General features: G+C 36.5%; 3 protein-coding genes across 8 annotated transcripts in view; 1 reads left to right on the top strand and 2 right to left on the bottom strand.

Moving 5' to 3' along the window:
- The window catches only part of LOC127838398 (coiled-coil domain-containing protein 39-like), a 38,700-nt gene extending 21,964 nt beyond the window's left edge, over positions 1-16,736 (top strand). For 2 of the 4 annotated variants that reach the window (XM_052366120.1, XM_052366119.1), the window contains exons 9-13: positions 10,098-10,219; positions 10,995-11,108; positions 12,580-12,707; positions 14,103-14,310; positions 15,964-16,131. In XM_052366120.1, the coding sequence (XP_052222080.1) occupies positions 10,098-10,219; positions 10,995-11,108; positions 12,580-12,707; positions 14,103-14,310; positions 15,964-16,079 (688 nt within the window). In that variant the 3' untranslated portion in view covers positions 16,080-16,131. Of the gene's footprint in view, positions 1-10,097; positions 10,220-10,994; positions 11,109-12,579; positions 12,708-14,102; positions 14,311-15,963; positions 16,132-16,678 lie in introns of those variants that run through there. The other 2 variants (XM_052366121.1, XM_052366122.1) reach the window with 2 other exon arrangements.
- LOC127838396 (uncharacterized) lies at positions 1,541-7,190 on the bottom strand. 2 transcript variants are annotated; one of them, XM_052366114.1, is made up of 3 exons: positions 7,092-7,190; positions 5,175-5,228; positions 1,541-4,526 (listed from the first exon to the last, which is right to left on the bottom strand). In XM_052366114.1, exons 2-3 carry the CDS (start codon positions 5,179-5,181, stop codon positions 2,401-2,403), a joined length of 2,133 nt encoding a protein of 710 aa, XP_052222074.1. In that variant the 5' UTR covers positions 5,182-5,228; positions 7,092-7,190; the 3' UTR covers positions 1,541-2,400. The 2 variants fall into 2 exon arrangements, with proteins under 2 accessions (XP_052222074.1, XP_052222073.1); XM_052366113.1 differs by having other exon boundaries at positions 5,175-5,217; positions 7,092-7,178.
- A 3,566-nt stretch (positions 16,737-20,302) lies between the features above and the next one.
- LOC127838395 (influenza virus NS1A-binding protein homolog A-like) overlaps positions 20,303-24,370 on the bottom strand; it is a 63,462-nt gene continuing 59,394 nt past the window's right edge. For both annotated transcript variants that reach the window (XM_052366111.1, XM_052366112.1), the window contains exon 14: positions 20,303-23,477. In XM_052366111.1, the coding sequence (XP_052222071.1) occupies positions 23,053-23,477 (425 nt within the window). In that variant the 3' untranslated portion in view covers positions 20,303-23,052. The remainder of the gene's footprint in view (positions 23,478-24,370) is intronic.

Below are 24,370 nucleotides of genomic sequence, written 5' to 3' on the forward strand. Positions count from 1 at the left end.
CCCAGATAAGCCTGTAACGTCCGCACATGCTAATCGGGGACGACATATTCCGTTTGTATGGGTTTTGTTTTGTTCTAAAGGAAGTCTCTTCTTAGCGGAAATCAAGGTTGATGCGAAAAGTATCGTCACTGATTGGTCTGTGCGCTCTTTTAGCCCGGTTAACCAGTGCGAGGCTCAAATCTATAATATGACCTGTGAGTGCACACAGGCGTGAGCTCAAACGTTAAAAAGTAGTTATCAGTGTCAGCTTCGTCTATCGGTGTATGAAAGTAGTATTTGATGCATATTTTATGTCGGAATTAGTAAATATAGTCCCCATATTAGGAGCTTGAACTGGAGAATTTCACGCTCGTGTAATATACAATTACAATTCGAGTTTCATAGAAAGATTTCAATGATATGTAAGTAAAATGACGCATGTCAACCTCAGCGCAGTGATATGAAGGGCATATCTTTATCATAAACCGACCACCAATTTACACCACGTGATGACCGTCAATTTCTATTTTATGTATATTTGTTCATTTCACCGTTTTGACTGTAATGCATGCATATATAGTGATAGTTTGTGCACAATAACAATGATTTGGTAAGAAAACAGAAAACAAATTACAAACAGGAATCCATCCAGATCTGTTAATGCAGTGACTACAGTTTCAGAGGGGGTAATCACGCGATAGTCCAGATGGCGACGTCCATACCGAGACAGTTATTTTTTTGCCGTTGTATACCCTTTAATTAAAATCGTTTATGTTTTTAAATGACGCTACCTTTCCAGCCATATCAGTAAAAAGGTGTTTAGCGTTTATTTCGTATTAAAATTCGCTTTATATCTTGACTTTACTCCCCGAGAATGTTCTTAGTGTATTTGGAATAGGTCATACCGCTTAGAAATTTCGCAGCGAGTCAAGTCGATATATAGAGAAAATAAAATAAAATAAACGTAAGTAACTTTCTTGCTGGTATGGCTGGAGAGTGAGCGTCATTTAAAACGGGTTGCGCGGACAGGTTCATGGTTTATTTGAAGATCATATTGCTTTGTTAGTTATTATAATAAAATGTGGAATACACTCGGATTTTTCTTTTCCGGATAGTTTCTTAAATATCCGACCTTCATCAACATGCATTTCTACAAACATCTAAACTGCTTGGTTTCTATGCTTAAAGTGTTTTCGATTACCGTTATGTTACCATTTAAATTACATTATTAATATTCCCCCAAAACAAGGAAATATAATGTTGAAATATCGCAACATCTCATTCTTTTGCAATCAAAAAGTAATGTACATACCCGGTAGGTAAAACAACACGAGTCTCGATCGTTAAGGCTGTGTTAACAAGAATATTATTTCAACACTAAACAAAACAACTAGCGAAAAAAATAATGAAAGAAAATAAACGTTCATTGGCGGATTCGTAACGGCAATCAAATTGTGTTCTCCGTGTTTCTTTTTAATTAAAAATGGCTAAACAACAAGTTTTATCATAGTATTGTCTGGATAATTATATAAAGTAAACAGAATAAAATAAACACCGTTGATTAAATATGCACTTTGTGTTGCATATTAAATTTAAAAATCATGTTATACATGCAAAAAGCGCTGCTCTGTTATCAAACAAAAGTGATAAATAACACAAGTGACTCGAATTAATTAATTTATAAATAAATCCAGTGATCTAATCTCCAAATAACTCCCCACTCATCAGAGACCAGTTTTCTGACATACCTAAATGTGCATTGTTTACAGCGTAATTATTGCCTACACTTTTCATGGACCCTTTGACTCCGGGTGCTCATCTAATGAGCTTGAAAGAGCTTGTCTAGTAAACAAACGAGATCGATTTCCACGCTAAGTACCTCGGATGAGGATTGTCTATAAATTGCCGATCTTTCATCGTGACCAATAGAAGCACACGAAGAAGAACGAATTGGCACTCACATTACTTCAAATGATGTCTCTCCAGACATCTCTGGTCTTTCACTATTCGATATTTCCTGGTAATCGTTTGTCGAAAATTCATTCGATTTAGTTGATATGAGTATCTTCCATTGGTCTTGCGCCAGCGTTTCCGATGTCATTGGTATTTATATCATGTCTGAAGCAATGCATATTTTCGCATCGTAAACAAATGTTTGTGAATTGATTTAACGTCGTTCACTATGTGTGTGCCATTGACTCCAAGTTTAAATCACTTTCTACAAAATCAAATCAATTCACTTAAAGATGTTTCTCCTTGTTGAAGTGCAGTTTCATTAGACTTTCTTCTGATTGTTCGAACAGATCTCGTTCGTATATAGGTAGCTTCTGCCAGTTGCTGTACATACCAGTCGCATTGGTTTGATCTTAATCCAATTTTATCATTGGTAAATGTTAGCCGTTCCTTTTACGAATCATACAATTAGTTTTCAATATGTTTATATGTGATGTTTTCCAAATCATTTGTTGGTTCAGATATTGTACCTGAAAACTGATGCCACTTTCCGTCACTTTGCAGCACACTCTTATCATTTCTGAAAGGTTCTTTTGTATCCAAAGGCCTGTGCGCCTCTGTTTCTTTGTGCAGCGTGCCATACTCTTCACGATGCGGTAATACCGGCGTGCAATTTTCTTGATACCTTTGTTTGAGGTATGTTTGCTGAAATAACATCGGTTCATTGTGAGTTGATCTTATGTCGTACAAATCGCGTTCAAATGATGAAGGGGTAAGAATAACATACTGCTCGCAAGTTGACTCCAAAGACTTGACTGGCTTGGCGTTATTAATATCCAAATTTTTCATGGCGTTTATGTTCGTCCGGGCTATAGACGCATGTTCTTGCAGGAAGCATTGCGGTTGCTCAGACGATACCAGATCTGAATTTTCTTGACTTACCAAGAAAAAGGCACCTGCCATCTTAGAATGACCAGGACGCTGGAAGGTTTCGCTCTTTAAATCAGTAACATTTAACGGATGCGTTTGAGATGTGAATAACTGCGGAGTGGCAGCGTCAAATTCTGACTGAATAAGTATAACAGTGTTTTCTTTTGAATATGCGACCTGAATGTTTTGCAATCTATTAGGTTCTATACCAGTTGTTTCTGCGAACATCCTTAGTTGTTTTAAGTTTTCACTGTTTGTATTGCCTTTTGGAGACACTCTGCTAACAACAACATTACTTTGGGAGTAATCCATAGCGTCAACATTAAATCGGTCTCTCTCGTTTGGATGTCTGATGTTAAACGTTAATACCGAAAGTTCGGTATTGTGAATTGTTGAATCAGTCATTCGCTTTAAGAATTCCACAATAAATTTCAACTCCTCAAATTGCCCTTGTCGAGCCATGAATGCGGCTTTATGCAAATAAGTTAAACAGTCTTCTTTATGTTTGGTTAGTTCAGCTATTCTTGCTTTTGCAGCAAAGAAAAACATCTTTCTTCTGATTTCCATTTCATCCAATGAAGGTTCGATGTCAGCAAGTAATAGTTTAGCCTCAGCTATATCGCATGCGCTTAATGGACAGTTTTCGATAACATTTGCCCTTTTTCCAAGCCCAATCAAGCAGGAAACCATTCTGAGGATGAACATTCGTCTCCATAGCGTCTTAGTATCGACATCCTCTTCTTCAAGACTTTCTAAGCCAGCACGACCGTAAAGCATGAGCGACTTTCTTAGTTCAATGGTCGGCGAGTGTTCAAACTTCCAGAGCCTAACACACACTTCTATGTACAACATGTTGACCAGTTCTAAACAGGGTCCAATGTGGTAAGCCTGGCTTCGTGCAGCCCGCAACATATTCTCACCGTCCTCAAATTGTCCAGCTATGCATTGTGCGTTTGCAAGGCGACCGTAATACACCACGTCAGTGATCATCGTGTTGCTTGAGTTAATTGTAAGGCTTCTCATCTCCTCAAATACTTTACTGTTTCGTAAATCCGTATCAAATGTGATAGCAATCGCATCGATTTCAGCTCCTAATATTGCAACACATTTGTCGGCGAAGATTTGTTTTTTAACCAGATTGGTTTCCATATTCATCTTCATCATAAACCTGTCCGCAAGTTTCTGCAGCGCTTCCCTTGGGTTATTGAACTGTGCGTCGTGGACCATCCTTTTTAAGTTTAGGAAGAAAGTGTGGATCATAGGGCGTTTGCCAGAAGTCGATTTGTAAACCTCACTAACTCTCACTGCTTCATTTTGATGTTTGAAAAGAGCTAACAGTAGTTTTGCTGCAACCTCTTTGTAACACAATTCATCCAGGACCTTTATCAATGTCTGCAGGCTCAGGCGACTGGTTAGTTCTCTCAAAAGACAAACCATGATGCTAGATCTACCTTCTCGACAAATGTCCATGTGTGTTATTGTGTCATACACCTCTTTTGTAATGTAACCGTTATTAACTAGAACGTATGCGACAAAGAACGGGTCTATCTGTGATTCAATGACGTCAATACAACTCCTTAGTACTTGAATTTCCTTGCAAGTCATGAATGACCGAAATGAAAAGCCGAGAGGAGCATTCGTTCTCCGAAGGTCAACCACCAGATCTTCGAAGGAAACAACATAATTATAAAATGTATCTACCTTCTAAATTGTACTGATGTAAGATAAGTGAAAGTAAATAAAAATGGTTGCCTTTGTAAACACTTGTTTCACACAAGCTTAAGTCCAAACACAGCCAATTTTCAAAAGAATCATACTACTTTATTTGTTTTTAGTGATTTATTAAATGTCACTACGCCCATTGCTTGGTTTCTTTTTCGTATTCCCTTAAAAAGACGCGAATCCGTGTTTATACACATGCAATAACAATAGTTAATTACAACTTAGACGCATTTTCCTTTTGAAACGAATTGCAGACGGTCACCGATCATGTGTATTCAAATACTAAACCTTTAAGTAAATTATTGTATATGCATATTTAATCAAACGAAGTGCTAAAATACATAAACATGTATATATTAATCTATTGTATGGTATCTCTAGATAAAAATGGTGATTGCTAGACATTTTACCACACCACAGAATGGCATAAGACTTTCAATTGTTTGGCTTGATACGTAGTTTGTGTGTATGTTTGTGTAATTAGTATCAAATTGATTCATAAATACGACATATATCAATCTCAAAATTTCAATCGTATAATTTATAATATCATATTTGTTTACGTAACAAATATTTTCATAAACAGTTACCTTCCATTGTCGATTGTCAAAACTACATCCAGCTCGATCTTGACTGAAATAAAACTGAAAAAAGTAATGCAATTGCATATGCTAACAAGATCATCGTCATACACAATCAAGCGAAAATAAGACCGACGTTTTCTTTAAAACAATTGACTGCTTGAATATTAAAGGGGTGTATCGATGGCATATGCGGTAAAATAAGATAATCATGCTTATGGGTATTTTAGTGATTGGTAGAAAAAGATCAAATGTAGTTCCTTGTATATAACAACTTAATGCCCTATTGATATTATAAAACTTTAAGATTTGCAATTCAATATGATTAAAATTGTAATTAATAACGCTCGACTCTTTGTTACAGAACGATATTCGGATTTCAAAAAATGATTATTTGATCAGCGGTTATTTTTGGAACGCGGAGTAATACACTGACCTTGGTAACACTACAGTCATTATCAAAGTACGACAAACATTCATGAAAACTAATTTTTTTTAAATAAAAAATGTTTACTGGATAAAAAGTGGGATAAATAGAATAATAGGTTAGTGTTGATTATAGATCAGGTTTATCATGCTCGGCACGAAAACGAAAAAGCACTCGCCAAGGCTCGTGCTTTTTGTTTTCTAAGCCTCGCATAATAAATCTGATCTATAATCAACACTAACCTATTATTCTCTATGATCGTGCTAAATATATTGGCCAAATTGAAGGAATTATTCTTATTAAATTAATAAAAATGGTTTAAATATTTTATTGTTAACAAGAAATATCTATTTTTATAATTGGCAGTTATCCTGTCAAAGGGAAATCGTTTTTAAGCGAAACAAGAATTATCTTAAAAGACGATATTCTGAGCATGCAGTTACTATAATGCACACATGGCGTAGCTGTAAAACACATAGTAAAAGAATACACGAGATTCGGATAATATGGGCGATATTTGAATAATAAAATATCGTGCGTCACCGCGACTCTCGCGAAAAATATCGTGCGTCGCTTCGTGTTTCGTGCGTCGCCTTTTGAACGCGAGATACGACACACGAAGCGATACACGATATTTTGCGCGACAGCCGCGGCTACATACGATATATTTAAAACGATATATTGCCTTTTGGGCTACCTACACTAGTGACAATGGCGATATATCGTGTTAAATATATCGTTCGTCGCCGCGACTGTCGCGCAAAATATAGTGCGTCGCCGCGACTGTCGCACAAACTATCGTGCGTCGCCGCGACTGTGGTGTGTCGCCCTTGATGAAAGAAGGGCGAGATTATAGATGACACTATCCGGATTCCGTACTAACCGGATTCCGTTATTATGACAAAAATGTATAATCGATTTTGAAAAAATATCTTGGATAGGGAATTTTAAAACTGCACAAAATTTTAAATGGGAGTGTTTTAATATGAGAACATAGCCTTTAAGTATAAATGTACTGGTATTGACAATGTGCCAAATATTCAGGAAATCACACACAGTGTATTAAATTATTAATATCGAGATTGCGAAATTGCTGTATTTGCATAGTCTTGTTATTTCAGATCAATATGCTGAACAATCGCTTTACATAGTTGCAAAATGCAACGTCGAATACCAATAATCATCAAATTAGCCAATGCAGAATGCGAATTTAGTTTACGCTACAGAAACTATTTGGTCAGTCCAATTATCTGTTAATATAAATCAGTCAGCATTTATTACATTGCAGTTTGTTGTTATGTATTTAAAACAAAGACCAACATTTCCATGTATACATTCGGGCCTACAAGTCCTGTTACTTTTCTGTCACTCATACTTCGTGCTTATAAAAACGTATACTATTTAATTTTCACTTCTAAACTCGATCTCAAGCCGTTACTTATGAAGTGTGTTAAACATATGTAAAGATATAATTTATCATATAATAATATATTACTTACCGGTACTTATATTAGCTCGCTGATATTGACAGCACAACGCATATTTCCATTTAATGTAGAAAGCGCGTAGTGAGCTCGGAATTTTCCGTACAATTTCGTAAGATTTCGTGCGATTTCGTTGTAACTCGTTATAGACCGTTCCATAATTTAGTCATTACATAATTATCTCCCCTGAATTCTCCCCGCGTCCGCCATTACACTGCTGCTTAACAATCGGTAACATATATAAGAGAGCACCGATTTTTCAACGGATGAATTTCTTTCTAAATTCTAAGGCCGTCATTACATGGTCTTGGTTGTCTTGGAAAACTAACACATTGACACATTAAAAAAGCATTTAATTCAATTAAATGCAATATTTTTTTATTTGATTATTTGCATCAATCTTTAAATCGTTAATGCCTTTGCATTCCAGTGTTTAATTGCCCTTTGTTCTGCATAATCCGTTTATCTCGTTTTGATCAGATATTGTCCAGACTTAACTAACCACATGGTGTCATAAACCACACTGGGTGGCAGATGACAGTCTGGTCATTAAACACAATTGATGATGCCACCATGTCTCATCTTCCTGGTAGTATTAAGCAGTCATTTGGTAAGATAATTTACCTCCGACATACTTAACAGTTGCGTAAATAAGATATGTTACATATTTTACAAATTAAAAGTTATGTCCAATATAGAATGTCAGAAATTGTATACCGTAAAGATACTAGCCCGTTTAATTTATGAAAAAATAAAGTATTTAAAAAATATATAAAAATAAAACATTTAACGTATTTAGCGGGTATCGGTTAATTAAAACTACGTCATTCCGTATGAAGATTTGATGTTACGGCAATGCACGAACGATATCATAAAACAATAAATTACATTTGACACCAAACAGAGGTAAAAAATATTTAAAAAAAATATATATGTATATAAATATATGTGTGTTAAAATGTTAGATATGTGTCACTCATACTCACTAGTAACGAGTTTTCAATATACATGAGTACACAGTTCAATTTGCATCATATGAAGTTGTGTTTTTTTCAGTTGTATGTTAATATTCCTCAATAGCGTCATTCTTTGTACAAAACCCATCAAATTAAAATTACATGTAAATACTGTCATGACCGTTGCTTTTAATATGGCTTTGTAGTATGTTTATTTTCAAAGCACTCCTTACACTTTCTAACACTAATTTATTTATCACACTAGCGTCCTCATGCCATTGATAATTATATTTTTATAATTAGATGTATTTCTATTGTAATTTATTGAAGCTTTTCTGCAAAAAAAATATTAAGGCTTATGCATAGAGCTCGTTATTGTGTCAAATTGTCGGCCTTTCAGTCTTCAGATAATCTTCAATTTGATGCTCATGCCGCGTTTTTAAAGTTGCAAATAAATGTATTAATAAATTCGTTTGGCGCTTAATAATATTTTTTGAAATATTATTTAGGTGTTTTTTTTATCGGAGTTTTTTTGTGAGGATTAATTTACTAAACATTTGGTGTCGTTATCCATATGTTTTGCGTTACTTCAAAGACCTATAAAATACAATTTTTAGTATTTTTAGCTTTATAGCTGTTAAATGAGTCAAAGATGAAAATATAGATATATCACATACATCGCATTCTTCCGAATAATCACATAAAAGGTCGTCAAGATCAATATCACTCTCTCATGATAAAAAGCTCGTTTTTTAACGTGACAAAATTCCATCTAAAAAAATAAATATAAATCCAAACCACAATTTTTTATCTCTAATATTAGTTAGAACAAGAAAAATAATGGAAGGCGTATCAAAAATATCATACTTAATATAATATGTTATGATTTTGGAATGTAGATTTTTACCAAATGAGATCAATGACAAACAATTAGCGGTAATTAATTGCGCGAGAATCTTTTATAAGTATGAATTAAAATATAATCTGCTTGATGTTGCGGCTATTAAAATCAACACAACAATACGTGCGTGAATTGTTTGTGAAACGTTAAAAGTAACAAGTCTAATCAAAGACATAGTATGAGCGACTGAACCGGCAAATTTTCGCCGATGATTACCACTTGATTACAGATAAAAAAACAAATACACGAAAGCATTTTAAACATTTTATTTGTAACAATCAATCTCAACTTCAAACAATCATTTAAACAACAAAAATGTGATAATCGCCTCACATTAATTCATTAAGTAATTTATTTATCCGACTACGGTAGGCGGGTATTCTCTACGTCTTTGGCTTTTGGAATCGCAGACTCGCACAAGTTAGCAGCAGTGTAATGGCGGACAGTCACGTGACTGACAATATGGCGGCGGTCAATTTATCGATTATGGAACGGTCTATATTAGCGACAAATATACATACTAGTAGTTCGATATGTTTGCGCCGCGATGTACACTCTCAAGCTTGCTAATAATTAAACGGGTTATAGCAAATGACTTAAATAGCCATTTTACTTACGCTGATTGGTTATTGTTACCTGAGCAGACAACGAACAATTGAGCCTCATGCAGATACTACTTAAAAGTACCCTGGGTACTTTTAAGTTTACTACAAGTTACCCCGGGTACGGAAAATACGCCTAAAAGCAACCGACCATAATCCGGGGTACTTTTTAGTAGTAAAATCCAAAAATGAAGACGAATAAAAAAGTAATCAGAAAAATAAAAAAATTCACCGACAGGTGCGAGAATGACCGAGTTATGCGTACAATCGTTTGATAGGAGTAAAAGAACATTCTCAGCAACTATAAATGCTTGTCTACGTGTGCGTTTTTTACTTCAGTTAAAGAGTTTGTTGTAAAAAAAATGGGGTTTTACCCCTTTCTTTCACATGTGTATTAGCTATTTTGTTTATTTTCTGAGAAAGGAGAAACGTCGATCGCAACTTTGTATGAGCTATTTTGTTTAATTCCAGATGAAGGAAATACGACGCTCTAAAATTTTGTTTATTTCCTGAGAAAGGAGATACGTCGCTCTGATATGAGCTATTTTGTTTATTTTCGGAGAAAGGAGATACGTCGACTGCGCACAGAGCTGGAAGGGGTCAGGTCGGAACGGTCAGAGGTACAGAAACAGATTCAAGACCGGGATGAGAAGATCAAGATGTTGAAGATTTACATTGGGGAAGGTCGGACGATACTTTTTGTTTCAACATTTATCATATTAATGTTTAACATATACGCAAAACAGCAAAACGCATGCATGTGTTTAAAATCAGTGCAATATACAGTGTAGTGCGTATGTTTGTGTTTCATCAGAAGCCGTAAAACGCATAATACTAGTATCACATGTACAATACATTTTCATTGAACACGCCTTTTTCCTTGCTTCATGCGCATTAACACTCTAAAGCATTTCCTTATTCGTCTACAGTCAATTATAAATATGAGCCTTGTTCTGAGAAAACTGGGCTTAATGCATGTCCGTAAAGTGTCATCCCAGATTAGGCTATTCAGGGCCAACACTTTCCGCCTAAACTTGATTTTCGGTAAGGATGGACTTTCTTGAAACTAAAACTACCATAAAAGCGGAAAGTGTCGTATCTGATTAGCCTGTGCGGACTGCACAGGCTAATCTAAGAAGACACTTTGCGCACATGCATTAAGCCCAGTTTTCTCAGAACGTGGCTCAATTATACAGTTGTTTCTTAATTTAACCTTGTTCTTCGAAAACTGGGCGTGGTCAATTGTCATCCAGGCTTAATATGTGCAGTCCGCATAGGCTAATAAGTGACGACAATTACCGGCTTATTGGATTTTTTCGTTTAAAGGAAGTGTCTTCTAAACGAAAATGCGATTTAGGCGAAAAGTTACGTCCCTGATTAGCATGTGCGCACTGCACAGGCTAATCTGTGACAAAACTTTACGCACAAACATTAAGATAAATTTCTGTCCTCGTCGCAGCCAAAGACCAGCTGGCGGAAGTGCAGAAGGACTCTGAGACGGCGAAGATTAGCGTGGTGGGTGAGAGAAAGAAACGTGAGGAGGTGGAGGAAAAACATAACGAACTGCTTAAAGGTTAGTTCGGCCGGGCTTCGTATTTAGACAATTTAATTAATATCACATCAAGTATGTCCATCCACTAACACACGTTACAAATGCCAAATTATGTGTGAACAATTCCCTTTACAAACAGGTTACCATCGCTGATGAATAGTATGGTATCATTTTCATCGCTGATGAATAATATGGTATCATTTTCAAAGCAACAAGAACATTTGATATCGTTTTGTTAAAATGTCCCTAACGTAGATAATGTAAAAACGAATTAAATTCAGATTCCTCTTCCGCCGAACCCCATGTACAACAAGAACTTTCATTATGAGCATAATATTTCGTAGAGACATTTATTTGGGCACAAACGTTTTTGTAATTCATTTTTCAATGGGTTACAATTATGTTTATCGCAAAGATGTCCATTCATATAAAAAAATCAAAATCGCATGTTTACATACTATATCACTGTTTTCATACGCAATTGGAACCACAGGGCGAAACTCATGTGCAACGCGAGTTTTCATGTAGATTAAAAGCTCTCCGACAAATTAACTTGAAATAAAAAGTTGCTATAATATATTGATTTACGGTTTTCTGTAATTGGTTTCAATTATGTATATCGCAATTATGCAAATGCATAAAAACTTTTTTCATAATTTCATCTTTTCCTGCTTTTATCTCATGTTCTAAGTTGTCGATTTACCTAAACTAAACACGATTTTGATTATTTGAATGTGTATCATTATTAGTTGAAATACGAGTGAAACTTGAGATATGTGATACATGTATTTGAATATTTCTGTATGACTGGTCAAATTGTTTAAATAAGTTTGATTGATGTTGTCAGACCCTAACTTTGTATTGTCTTAAGAGAAAGTTTAGTACGACTTTGGTCATATTGTTTTAATAAGTTTGATGGACGTTGTCAGACCCTAACTTTGTTTTGTCTGGAAGTGAAATTTTAGCACGACTTTTGACAAATTGTACAAATTGTTTAAATAATTTAGATTGTTATTGTAACAAACTAACTTGGTAATGTCTGAAGTGAAAGTTTAGTATGACCTTGGGGATATTTTTAGAGTTTTTATGGGGTCACGATTTTTCTACCCTTACACATACTGTGCTCATTGGTTTCAACATGTTTCGTTTGGAAAAAGGCAATCGAAATATTTGAAGCGCCGAGCCCGGGCGAATATATTCATTGTATTTTAATATGAGCCTCGTTCTGAGAAAATGGGGCTTAATGTATGTGCGTAAAGTTTCGTCCCAGAAAAGTCTGTGCAGTCCTCGCATGCTAATTAGGAACCACACTTTCCGCCTATACTTTATTTTTGTTTCGAATAAACTTTATTTAAACTAAAAAAATCCGTAAAAGCGGAAAGTGTCGTCCCTGACAAGTTTGTGCGGACTGCCAATCTGCGACGACACTTTACGCAAATGCATTAAGCCCCGTTTTTGCGAGAGCGTGGCGTATATAGATGTGTTTGTTCAGAGAAGGCAGCGTTCGATACGAAGATGACAGAGATACGGCTGCAGATGGACGAGGCGGCCCTAGGCTCGACCGGCATTCAGCAGCTAGTAGAAGAGTTCAAGGATAAAGAACAAGTGCTTAACAATAAGGTACATGACCTTGTCACTAAAAACTTTAGAGGACACTTAAGCTTATAGTCGTTAATGTGTGTTTAAAGTTATTTATGTTTCTCAATTGTTTACCATTTCATATGTGTTGATTGTAAACAAATTTGTTTTATTAAATAATTTAGAAATGTGTGATAATTGGAATGCTTTTATTTTTTATTTGTGTCATACGGCAACCTTTACTGGCCGTTAATGTTTTGAACAACAGGGCCCAGAAATTTGAACTTTTTTAAAATGTATTGACTTAAGCAACATTGCTCCGAACGCCTAGGGTTTATTGTGACCCTCTTGAGCCGTTTTCCTCAGTAGAACCAATTCTTTGTAAATTTGTGGAGATCTTAAAAACGCTCCCACCCGTGACCATAGCGTGTGGCTATGATATTAATTATTGAAAACATCATTTTGAATGATAAATAATCCATGTTATATATATATTTGATAGTGATTTTATTTTCAGAAAAGTTGATTTTTCGTTATAATATGATTATTTATCATTCAAAATGATGTTTTCACTAATAAATATAATAGCAGCGCGCTAACCACCTGTGCTCGTGACCGCGTCCCCGGGTCACATGTTTAAAGCAGTATTCTCTTCTTCTTTGAAATGGCATAATACCAAAATGTGACTATAAACTGTAAGATCATTACTGTATACCAAAGTTTTTGTAAGATTGTAAAAGCAACGATCGAAGCAGTTGCTTTTACTTAACCCATTTATTCCTAGTGGACTCTCCCATCCTTCTAAATTGGATCTATTTATTTCCAAAATGAGGGATGTCTAGTATATTTATTTCTATATTTAGAATATTTCTTACAGAAATTCCTTTAAGCAAACAGCGCAGACCCTGATGAGACGCCGCATCTCTGGGTCTACGTTGTTTGCCAAGGCCTTTTTTCTAGACGCTGGGAATAAATGGGTTAAGATGTGAATACAAAATTTGACACAATATTTGAAAAGAAGCTGAACTTAATCATGTAGGCCTATCATGAAATAACTGTATCCCAAAGCGAATTTAAAGGTCACGTTTTTAGAAATTAGTTAATTTGCAAATTGTATGTGAGCGCTTTTTGGACATTGACAAAATTGGAGAAGGTGGGCAATTTTGTATGGATGGAGGGGGGATATATTTGGTATTTGGCAAAATAGGGTTGCGATCAGTTATTTGGTTAGTTACAAAATTGGGAAAGGGGTGTTTGCAATGAGGCAATGGGGGTGGGGTGGGAAATTTGGTCATTTGCAGAAAAGGGGATGGGGTATACTTATGATCTGATGCCGATTGGCTTGTCGGCAATGCATGCATTAGATGCAACATACATTATGTTTTCTTTCCGAGTCCAAATCTATTTAAAGACGATATTGTTGTTCCAAACCAACAGCTGGCGACCGCCGAAAGGAAGCTCAAGGACGTATTGACGCAGATAGAGCAGGAAAAGAACCGGAACATGCCGCAGCGCACCGCCAGCTCCATCAAGTACCACCAGTACCGGATGTTGCGTACCGGAATGGTTTCGGAGACTACGCCGCACGTAGTGGTGGTCACGAACCCCAACAGCAGCGTCGCGGCTTCCGGTAAGAAATTCAAGAGTATGTACTTCCTTCTTGTGTGCGGTAGATCTAGAATTCTAACGCTCGCGTTAACTACAGCGCGCATATTTGAACGCGACTAGCGTGTTTCTATCGAAACATTTACCGCTGCTAATGAAATGTCGCAGTGGCGTGGTGGATATGGTGTCAGCCTAGCGACCGGGTGATCACGGGTTTGATCGATTGTTCTTTAGATGTCCCAAGACACCAAGTACGCGTGTACCCAGGAAACGGACTTGTATCCAAGAGACCGACACCAACTTGTGTTGTGATTGGTTCGGGCCACATAACTTGTGTGATGATTGATACTTGCCACATAACTTGTGTGGTGATTGGTCCCGGCCACATAACGTGTGTGGTGATTGGTCCCGGCCACATAACTTGTGTGGTGCTTGGTCCCGGCCACATAACTTGTGTGGTGATTGGTCCTGGCAACATAACTTGTGTGGTGATTGGTCCCGCTAAAATTCCTTGTGTGGTGATTGGTCCTTGCCACATAACTTGTGTGGTGATTGGTCCTGGCCACATAACTTGTGTGGTGATTGGTCCCGGCAAAATAACTTGTGTGGTGATTGGTCCCAGCAACATAAAGTATGGGGTGATTGGTGCCGGTCACATAACTTGTGTGGTGATTGGTCCCGGCCACATAACTTGTGTGGTGATTGGTCCCGGCAACATAACTTGTGTAGTGATTGGTCCCGGCAACATAACATATGGGGTATTGGTGTCGGTCACATAACTTGTTTAGTAATTGGTCCTGGTTACATAACGTGTGTGGTGATGGGTGCAGGCAACATAACTTGTGTTGTGTGGTGATTGGTGCCGGCAACATAACGTATGGGGTGATTGGTGCCGGCAACATAACGTATGGGGTGATTGGTGCCGGCAACATAACGTATGGGGTGAATGGTGCCGGTCACATAATTTGTGTGGTGATAGGTCCCTGACACATAACCTGTGTGGTGATTGGTCCCGGCCACATAACTTGTGTGGTGATTTGCCTCAGCCACATAACTAATGTTATGAAACGTTCCGGCCACATTACTTGTGTAGTGATTGGTCCTGGCCACCTTACTTGAGTGATGATTATCCCTTGCCACATTACATGTGTTGTGATTTGTCCCAGCCACATAGCATATGTGATGATTGGTCCCTGGACTCATAACGTGTGTGGTGATTTGTCATAAAAACTTGTCTACGCAATTCTCTTGCTACATTTTATTCTAGTAGGTCACATCACGCTTACATTACTGGTATGTGTACTAAATACTGGTAAACCACTTAGTCTATTTATTCAAAAGTTTGAGAAGGCTACTTACAAATCGTATGACTGATATGCGCTTATTATGAAAAGAACATCAAAATAAACAAACAAACGTTATGCTACGAGACATATAAAGAGTGTCTAGAAATAAATGACTGCATGGAACATTGCGTATGTTGATATTGCCGTCATTTACAATACCGCGTCTCGATTGGGTTCTATTCTATTTGATGTCAATAACATTAAAATTGAATCCATTTTTATCGTTGCGCAATTAATTGTCTCCCTGTTTCAGCGTAAATATTGAAGCAACAGACAGGGAATACCGGTATTTACTAGTACATGAAATTGATCTGTTGTGTTCTATAAGTCGGAATTACGTCTTGCAGGTTACCTTGGCAAAACGGTCGTTTCTACCAAACCAGTGACGTCACTTCCGGGGTCCAAGAAAGGGTCGCTAGCGACACCACGAGTGAAGGGAGGCTCTCTTCCGGCGAAACGATGAGACGCGGGATAGATTTGTGGTGTGTTTAACAGTAATAAATACTATACTAATATGTATTTGTTTACATTGTATAGTGTAAGTTATGATATCAATTTTGCAAGCTCTTCTCTTTAAAACTACAAGGCGGTAAAAACTACACTTGCCTTGCCCCCGAAATCGAATTGGGCTAAAACATTCAAAATGTAAAAATTCTTTGCTTGAAACACCGCGGGTTCTCAGAATAGTCGTGAAAAAAATGTTTGTTTCCAATTACCCGACCGACGTACATTTTGGCTTCGAACCCTCGACTGTGTTTGGCATTCCCGGCTTCCTTTAATTTCCTTTTTGCTTACGTCCTGTAAAAACCTTAAATAAAATAAACACAATAAAAATGTTGCACGCGGATTGTGAAGATTCCTGTCATTGAACATCTAGCGGAAATAAGTTGTGAATCATAAAAAAAGATTCATGCTGGCCATGAATCGCTCACCTGAGTTTAAGGTACACAAATAATCGAAGACCTGAACTGTCTGGTCCTAGAGCTAGATTCAAACAGAATCTAGATATTGCCATAACGATTGCCTCTAAAGTGGTTACAATATTGTTCTTTCTTTTGTTAGATTTGACCTGGTGACTAAGTTTTTGGACTAACAGAACTGGAACTCGGGACTACATGTTAACCCTTTGAACGCTGGACCCGGATTTTGAAGGCCTTTGCAAACAGTTTGGAATCAGATGAGACGCCACAAAACGTGGCGTCTCATTCAGGATCCAAACTGTTTGCTATTCTGTTAGTTTTTTTTTGAAAAAAAATCGAAGAAAATGCTAATTTTAGAAATTTAGCAGACGACATTTTAGCAGACGACAAATTTCCCAGCATGCAAAGGGTTAAAATAAAATCCTGACCAAGTTTCATCAAGAATGAATTATAATTGTGGCCTATGTAATTGCAGGTGTGTGTGCTAATACACATACCTGGTAATTGTAATCAAAGTACTGACAGTACTGGTGTGACGATGTTTTTTTAAGAGGATTGATATAAAAGCTTCTATTTAAGTATATCTACATCACCACAATTGAGTACGTGGGTACGAAATATTTGGGTAGAAAAAAATGGGTACGAAAATTTCGGGTACAAAAATTATGCCAAAAAAAAATTAAGTACGTAAAAAAATTTGGTTACGAAATTAATTTGGGTAGGAAAAAAAATGGGTACAAAAAAAATTTTAGTTACGAAAAAAAAATTGGGTACGAAAATATTGGGTACGAAAAATGTAGGATACGAAAAAAAAATGGGGGTACGGGAAAGTAGTACCCGAGGGGAACTTGATCCTTTCAGCGAAACTGGGAGGCGGGTTACATTCTCGATCAAATACAACAAGAAATATCTTTAAAAAGGTAAACGACGTGTATTTTCTGTACTACTTATCTTAAAAAACTGTCTGTTACAGTAAAACGTGTGTGGGTTATAACTTTACGTTTCAGCATATAAATTCAAAACTTGACAGGCTCTTTAATTACACCATGCTCTTTAATTTCACATGTATATCATACCAACCTTATATTTCGTTGTTTCCTTTCCTAAGTTAATGATGCTATGTGTACGGACGTGATTTCACAATCCCATGTGCATGAACATATACTTTTTCTCTTTTGACTATTGTTCTTTTTCTCTAATTCAATAAGCTTAGGCATGTTTGTTCGTTAAGTACGGCAATAATTTCATGATGATTCCCGATCGAAAGTGCGTATGAACACATAGTCGTAAGAGCACTTGAATACGTGAGTTCGCCCATGAGCACATGGTAAGGTTAACTAAATCTCCGCGATATGACCTAATATGTGTTTAAAACAGCAAACAATATCCAACAAACGAATGAATTGTCAAACATAGTATGTGCACTGATGTGGCTCTGTAATTTATGTTTGAACAGTTTATTAAATATGCAAAATGAGAAAACACACTGAAGAGCGAGTATCACAGATATCATACGTGTGTGTTTCAGAGTTTATGTACAGGTCCTACTGGCCTTTTCATGAGGTTACGGTAGCCCGACCTGCTACAGATATCAAACGGCTATTATGCTGTTTATATACCATAGTCGCTACAACGTTTACAAATGGAAGGTTCGAAATAATTCGTTTTCTTTACACTCATGATTGCGTTGAAAGTTAATTATACACGTTTTAATTCGCAATTTATTTACTGAATTAGGACAATTGTCAAATACAATACAGAAAATGCATAGTTGTTTCGTTGATCTATAAACATATAATGGATTGAATATAACGGATTTAAAATTAAAGTTTCCAAACTATTATTAAATCTTTTCCCAGAATATGCTGTCCTATTTATAGCTGAGCTTCCTATACCTTTATTAATGATAATCAGCGAGGTATGCCGATTAGAAAAATCGAGCCATCTCAATCGGACTGGCTCGGTCTTTTACATAGGTTGCCATTGTAAATATTTTTTTCATGATATGATAACTTAGACGATGCTTCGCAGCATCGTCAAAAATGTCTATTATTACTGGCCTAGTGACTTAGTTTTTTGGGCGCATCAGCGCAATACATCTCTACTTTTAGTAACAGTGACCTTTACCTGATTGCAAGCAAGAGCTAGGTCTGTTAGAACGCTAGCGCAATTTTGACGTAACACCATGTCCCAAACTAAAGTTATTGAGTGGACGAAGTTTTTTGTTCGAGTCCCAGTGACCTTGACCCCCATCGACCAAAATTGCAAGGGCACCCTCGATCTCCATTTGTGTTGCCAACATGCCCAGTTTGAATGCAACACCTCAATCAAACTGAAGTTATTGAGCAGAAACCAGTTTTCTATATTTAGTAAGTGACCTTGACCTGGATAAGACGACCCCAAATTCAAAACCATGCTAGGTCTCTATTCAATCTTATTAAAGCTGCAGTTTAGTAAAGATTTTTTTATCCAAACTGATGTTATTTAAACGACAACACCAATTCAACAGCAGGCAACAATAATAATGCCAATTGTGGATAATTTAAAGGGCCATAATTAAGAAGTGCTTCATACAATCTGGCTGGTTATCGAACTAGCGAGATCTTGCCCCCAAAACTTCGCCAAGTTTCATGATGATCCGATTTAAGCTGTTCAGTTAAAGGGCGTGCACAATTTATAATACCATTATTTTTATATATTGGCCATTATTCAAGTGGTTCATGAGATTTGGCTGAATGTCAAGCATCGTCAAGATATCCTTCCCATATAAATTATCACAAAGTTTCATCAGCAGATTTGACCTACTTTAATCAGACAGCAGACAATGTTTATATCGCCATTTCTTTTAATATACGTAATTTAAAAGCCACACTACTGAAGTGCTTTAAGCCATCTGAATTTTAATCAAACTCGACTGAGGTGTTTCATGATGACCTTATTTAAACTTTTGAGGTAACTCTTTCAGTGCTGGAACCGAATTTTGAAGGCCTTTGAAAACAGTTTGGATCCAGATGAGACGCCACAGAACGTGGCGTCTCATCTGGATCCAAACTGTTTGCTATTCTGATAGTATTCTTTAAAAAAAAAATCGAAGAAAATGCTAATTTTAGAAATTCTGCAGACGACATTTTAGCAGACGACAAATTTCCCAGCATGCAAAGGGTTAATCAAACTCGACCGAGGTGTTTCATGATGACCTTATTTAAACTATTCGAGTTAATGAGCAGACATCATTCTACTAGATTTTGCTCGCCGGGCCACCAGGCAAGGTTCATCCCATTATACGTCCTGTTTTAATAAATGAAACACGCTCAGTGAAAACCGGGTTTAATGAATGTGCATAGTAATGTCCTAGATTAGCCAATGAAGTCTGCGCAGGCTAATCAGGGACATTTTCCGCGTTTATTTAATATTTTATTTCAAGATCTCTTCTAAACAGTAATCCAGTGTAGGTGGAAAGTGTAATTGCTGATAAGCCTGTGCAAACTGCACATGCTCATCTTAGACGACACTTTATGCACTTGCATTAAGCCCAGTTTTCCCAAAACATGGCTCAAAAGATGTGTCTATTCCAGAATAAAGTCCATGCAAACCAATAGGCATTGTGCAATATCAAGTCTCATTCAGCCGTTTTTGTTGTTCATGCAACACCTCTTATCTTGTTATAAGGTACACTACAATCTGCAAGAACATAATGAACATACCCACAATTTCTTGAAAAAAATCTTCCGAGGCTTTTTTGGGGAGAAAAACAACAATTTAGACAAACTTGTCCCCTTCTTTATTTATGAGTCATTACATTCTCCAGATACTTTCATCGACAAATAGTGTTTGTACAGATTTTCTATAATTGAATACCGTAAAGCTACAAATATAACACAGCTTGTTTTTTTAAATATACTTAATACATTCATTATCAAAAAAGTATATGCTATTCATGTTGAATATACAATGTGGTAAGCTATACAGTTATTTTACTTCTTTAATGGCATGATATTCATTCTGGACACCCGGACACATTTAAGATATTTTTAGATTTGCTTATTAACCATGGAAACTCGCCTCACAAAGATCAATACGTCAGTCGCAATCTTGGTCTTAACTTTATTGACCAAAAACATGATTGCACCATTTGAAGATTGAGGTGGTTCAACATACAAGTATAAATCTGAGAGCTGGGGGCTTGGAAACACCCCCAGTACTCATATAATGCCTCAGGCCCAGGCAGACCACATAAAGTTCCACACGCACACACAGAGGTTTAGTTTTACATTATTTACATATGCGGGACTTCAAGAAACATCAAGATCCAACGTAGTTATAACAAAAAAGCCCTTTAAATACAGTAAATAAATTCTATACATAAATATACTGGTAAGTAAAATTTGTTTACATACCTTAAAATGCATAAATACGAAATTATCTTGATTACTGACACAATTATAAAAAGTAACAAACATTGCATGATCGAGTCATATAGAATAAACCACTTATATTCTTGCTATGGATGGACCGTCACTTTCCGCTTTGGATTATGTGTACAATGTATGCAATTCTTAGAAATGATAAAATTCTCAAATAAACATTATAGTTTCCAGAAGGCAAAAACAACTTAATCCACAAAATGCAAGGAAATTATACTATTAATAATTACCAAAATTGTTATAATTTTACATATTTCAATAATTTTTTTAATTATGTTAAGTAAAAGTTTGTAACATAATATCTGCTCAGTATTTTTTATAATTGGGACTTAATATTTAACAATATTATGCTTTATTACTTGAATGTTATTATTTAATAAATGGGGACTGGTTATTTCAGCAAAAATTATGCTTTATGACCTAAATGTAATTTACATGCTGCCAAACAAATCAGCAATTCAGTTCATTCAATGATCATCAATATGCCATAAATTATAGCTAATAAAGCACAGAGTGTCAAATAGTATCGTTACCGGGTATATAAGGATTATAAAAAATAAAAATTGATCAAATATCTCAATATAACAGATTTCATACATTTGGCACTTTCAATCCAAACAAATTGTTTTGTTTTTTGTATAATCACAAACTTTTTTTACAGACAAAAGCAAATACATTTTTTTGCAATATTAATGCAAAATTTACTTACTTGAAAACAACCTTGTTCTAAAGCCTTTCACTGTTTTGAGACATATGAGGAGACAAAGTTGAAGTCCTTGGAATGGCACTGTTCACTTCAAATGCTGGTAATAGTACAAAGAGTTCCTATTCCAAAACCATTTTAGCCTCAATCTGGGAAAATGGGGCTTAATGCCTGTGCATGCTGGGAAATTTGTCGTCTGCTACAATGTTGTCTGCTAAATTTCTAAAATTAGCATTTTCTTCGATTTAAAAAAAACAAACTATCAGAATAGCAAACAGTTTGGATCCTGATGAGACGCCACGTCCTGTGGCATCTCATCTGGATCCAAACTGTTTGCACAGGCCTTCAAAATTCGGTTCCTGCACTAAAAGGGTTAATGCATGTGAAAAGTGTTGTCCCACATTAGCCTGTGCAGTTCGCACAGGCTATTATAGAAAAACACTTTACGCATATGCATTAAGCCTTGTTTTCCAAGAACAAGGCTCATTTATTTCGTTCCGACAAAGGCTAGAAAAAGTTATTTTTAACAGAAGCAATTAAAAGTATAGAATGCTATTGACAAAACCTGTCTTGGGTCAAATATCTAGTATGAAGGACAAAGCGGTACCGAAGTCGATATTCTCGCTTAATTTTTGAGTTTTTTCCCCTCAATTTGTGAGATTAGCTTAACCATTATGTTGATAATGTGATCACAGAAAGCTTTTTAGAGTTTTACGACTGACTTAACCCTGAGTTTTATAGGAATATGTACAGGGTAGATCATTTTAAGCTGAGATTTGAGATTGTTGGGGAGCTGACCAACATTCTCAGTGCAAAGCTCAGTGGAAACTCAAATCTCATCTTTGAGTTGAGCTGAAAAGTTGAGAATGTTCATGAAACTCAAATCTCATCTTTGAGTTGAGCTGAAAAGTTGAGAATGTTCATGAAACTCAAATCTCATATTTGAGTTGAGCTGAAAAGTCGAGAATGTTCATAAAACTCAAATCTCATCTTTGAGTTGAGCTGAAAAGTCGAGTATGTTCATAAAACTCAAATCTCATCTTTGAGTTGAGCTGAAAAGTCGAGAATGTTCATAAAACTTGGCCCATAAGCTTTATTGAGCTGGCAAATTTTACACTGATATTGCTATTCACAACAGAGAAAACAATGAATGGTTACATTTGTTATAATGTATGGTTACCCTTACATGGTATGGAAACAGAGCCCTGAAAATTTAATGGAATTATTCACACAAAGGTTTTCACAATGGAAAGAAAATAACAAAGAACAACAGCACTATGAACATGCACAAAACAAAATTGAAAAAAGGAAAAAAAAACAATAGAAAGAACAACAGCAATATGTACAGGTACACAAAATATGTCAAATTTAGAGTAAACTGCATCAAAGTCATGACGGACGTTCAGCCTCACATTTGATTTCCTGTTTCAAAACGCCGCTGCACAAACCACCATCTTTTTTTTCTTCGCCCCCGTTCATGACAATATCGCTTTTGCTTCGCTCTCTACAATTATCCACCGTTAGGAGGCCTCCGGCCATCGTCGCCTCATGGCTAACGGAACGCTCAAACCCCAGGTTCCCGTTTCGCCAGGCTTCTTTGGTTTGGAGATCAAGATACTCAATGGAGTTGAGGAATTTCTTTCCGTTGAAGCCTCCCAACGCGTACAGTCTCTCATTAAGCACGGCTACACCGCAGTTTGCACGTTGAACACGTAGCGACGGTCCAAGAACCCAGCTGTGGTTCTCTGGGTCGTAGATTTCCGTCGAGTTGAGAGCCGATGTTCCATCACTGCCACCGACTACATAGATCTTACCTGGAGGGAAAAAAGATATTTTCAATGAGACTGCCGCATAAGAGTCTAGCTCTGGGATATCTGGGCTGAATGCATGTGGGTTTAGTGTCAACCAAGATAAGCTTGTGTAGACTGCCCGAGCTAATCAGGGACAACACTTTCAGGCTACGCTGGATTTTCGTTTTGAATAGACTTCCTTCAAACAAAACTAGGAAATAGCGGAAAGCGTCATCCCTGATCAGAATAAGCCAAAAGCATAGGCTTATCTGGGACGACACTTAACGCACATGCATTAAGCCCTGTTTTACCAGAATGCTGCTCCTATCATTGAATATGGATCATCTATGTTGGTTCTACAGGTCTGCTTGTTGAAAACACTCGAAGACCGACAGATCAATTTAACATTGCTTAGAGACTTAACCATAGCCATAGGCTCACCCATTTAACCAATAGCCATAGGCTTACCCATTTAACCAATAGACATAGGCTTACCCATTTAACCAATAGACGCAGGCTTACCCATTTAACCAATAGACATAGGCTTACCCATTTAACCAATAGACGTAGGCTTAAACATTTAACCAATAGACATAGGCTTACCCATTTAACCAATAGACATAGGCTTACCCATTTAACCAATAGACATAGGCTTACCCATTTAACCAATAGACATAGACTACATTTAACCATAGGCTTACCCATTTAACCAATAGACATAGGCTTACCCATTTAACCAATAGCCATAGGCTTACCCATTTAACCAATAGACGTAGGCTTACCCATTTAACCATTTAAATACATTGGAAATGTTCATAAGCCCCATTAACAAGAAATTTGACGCAAATGTGACTAACATGCTGGCACAACTCTTTTCAAGCGCAAAATTTAAATCTCAGGAATATGAATTACTGGAG

Source organism: Dreissena polymorpha, chromosome 7 (genome assembly GCF_020536995.1).
Source record: "Dreissena polymorpha isolate Duluth1 chromosome 7, UMN_Dpol_1.0, whole genome shotgun sequence".
In the NCBI taxonomy this organism is placed as follows: domain Eukaryota; kingdom Metazoa; phylum Mollusca; class Bivalvia; order Myida; family Dreissenidae; genus Dreissena; species Dreissena polymorpha.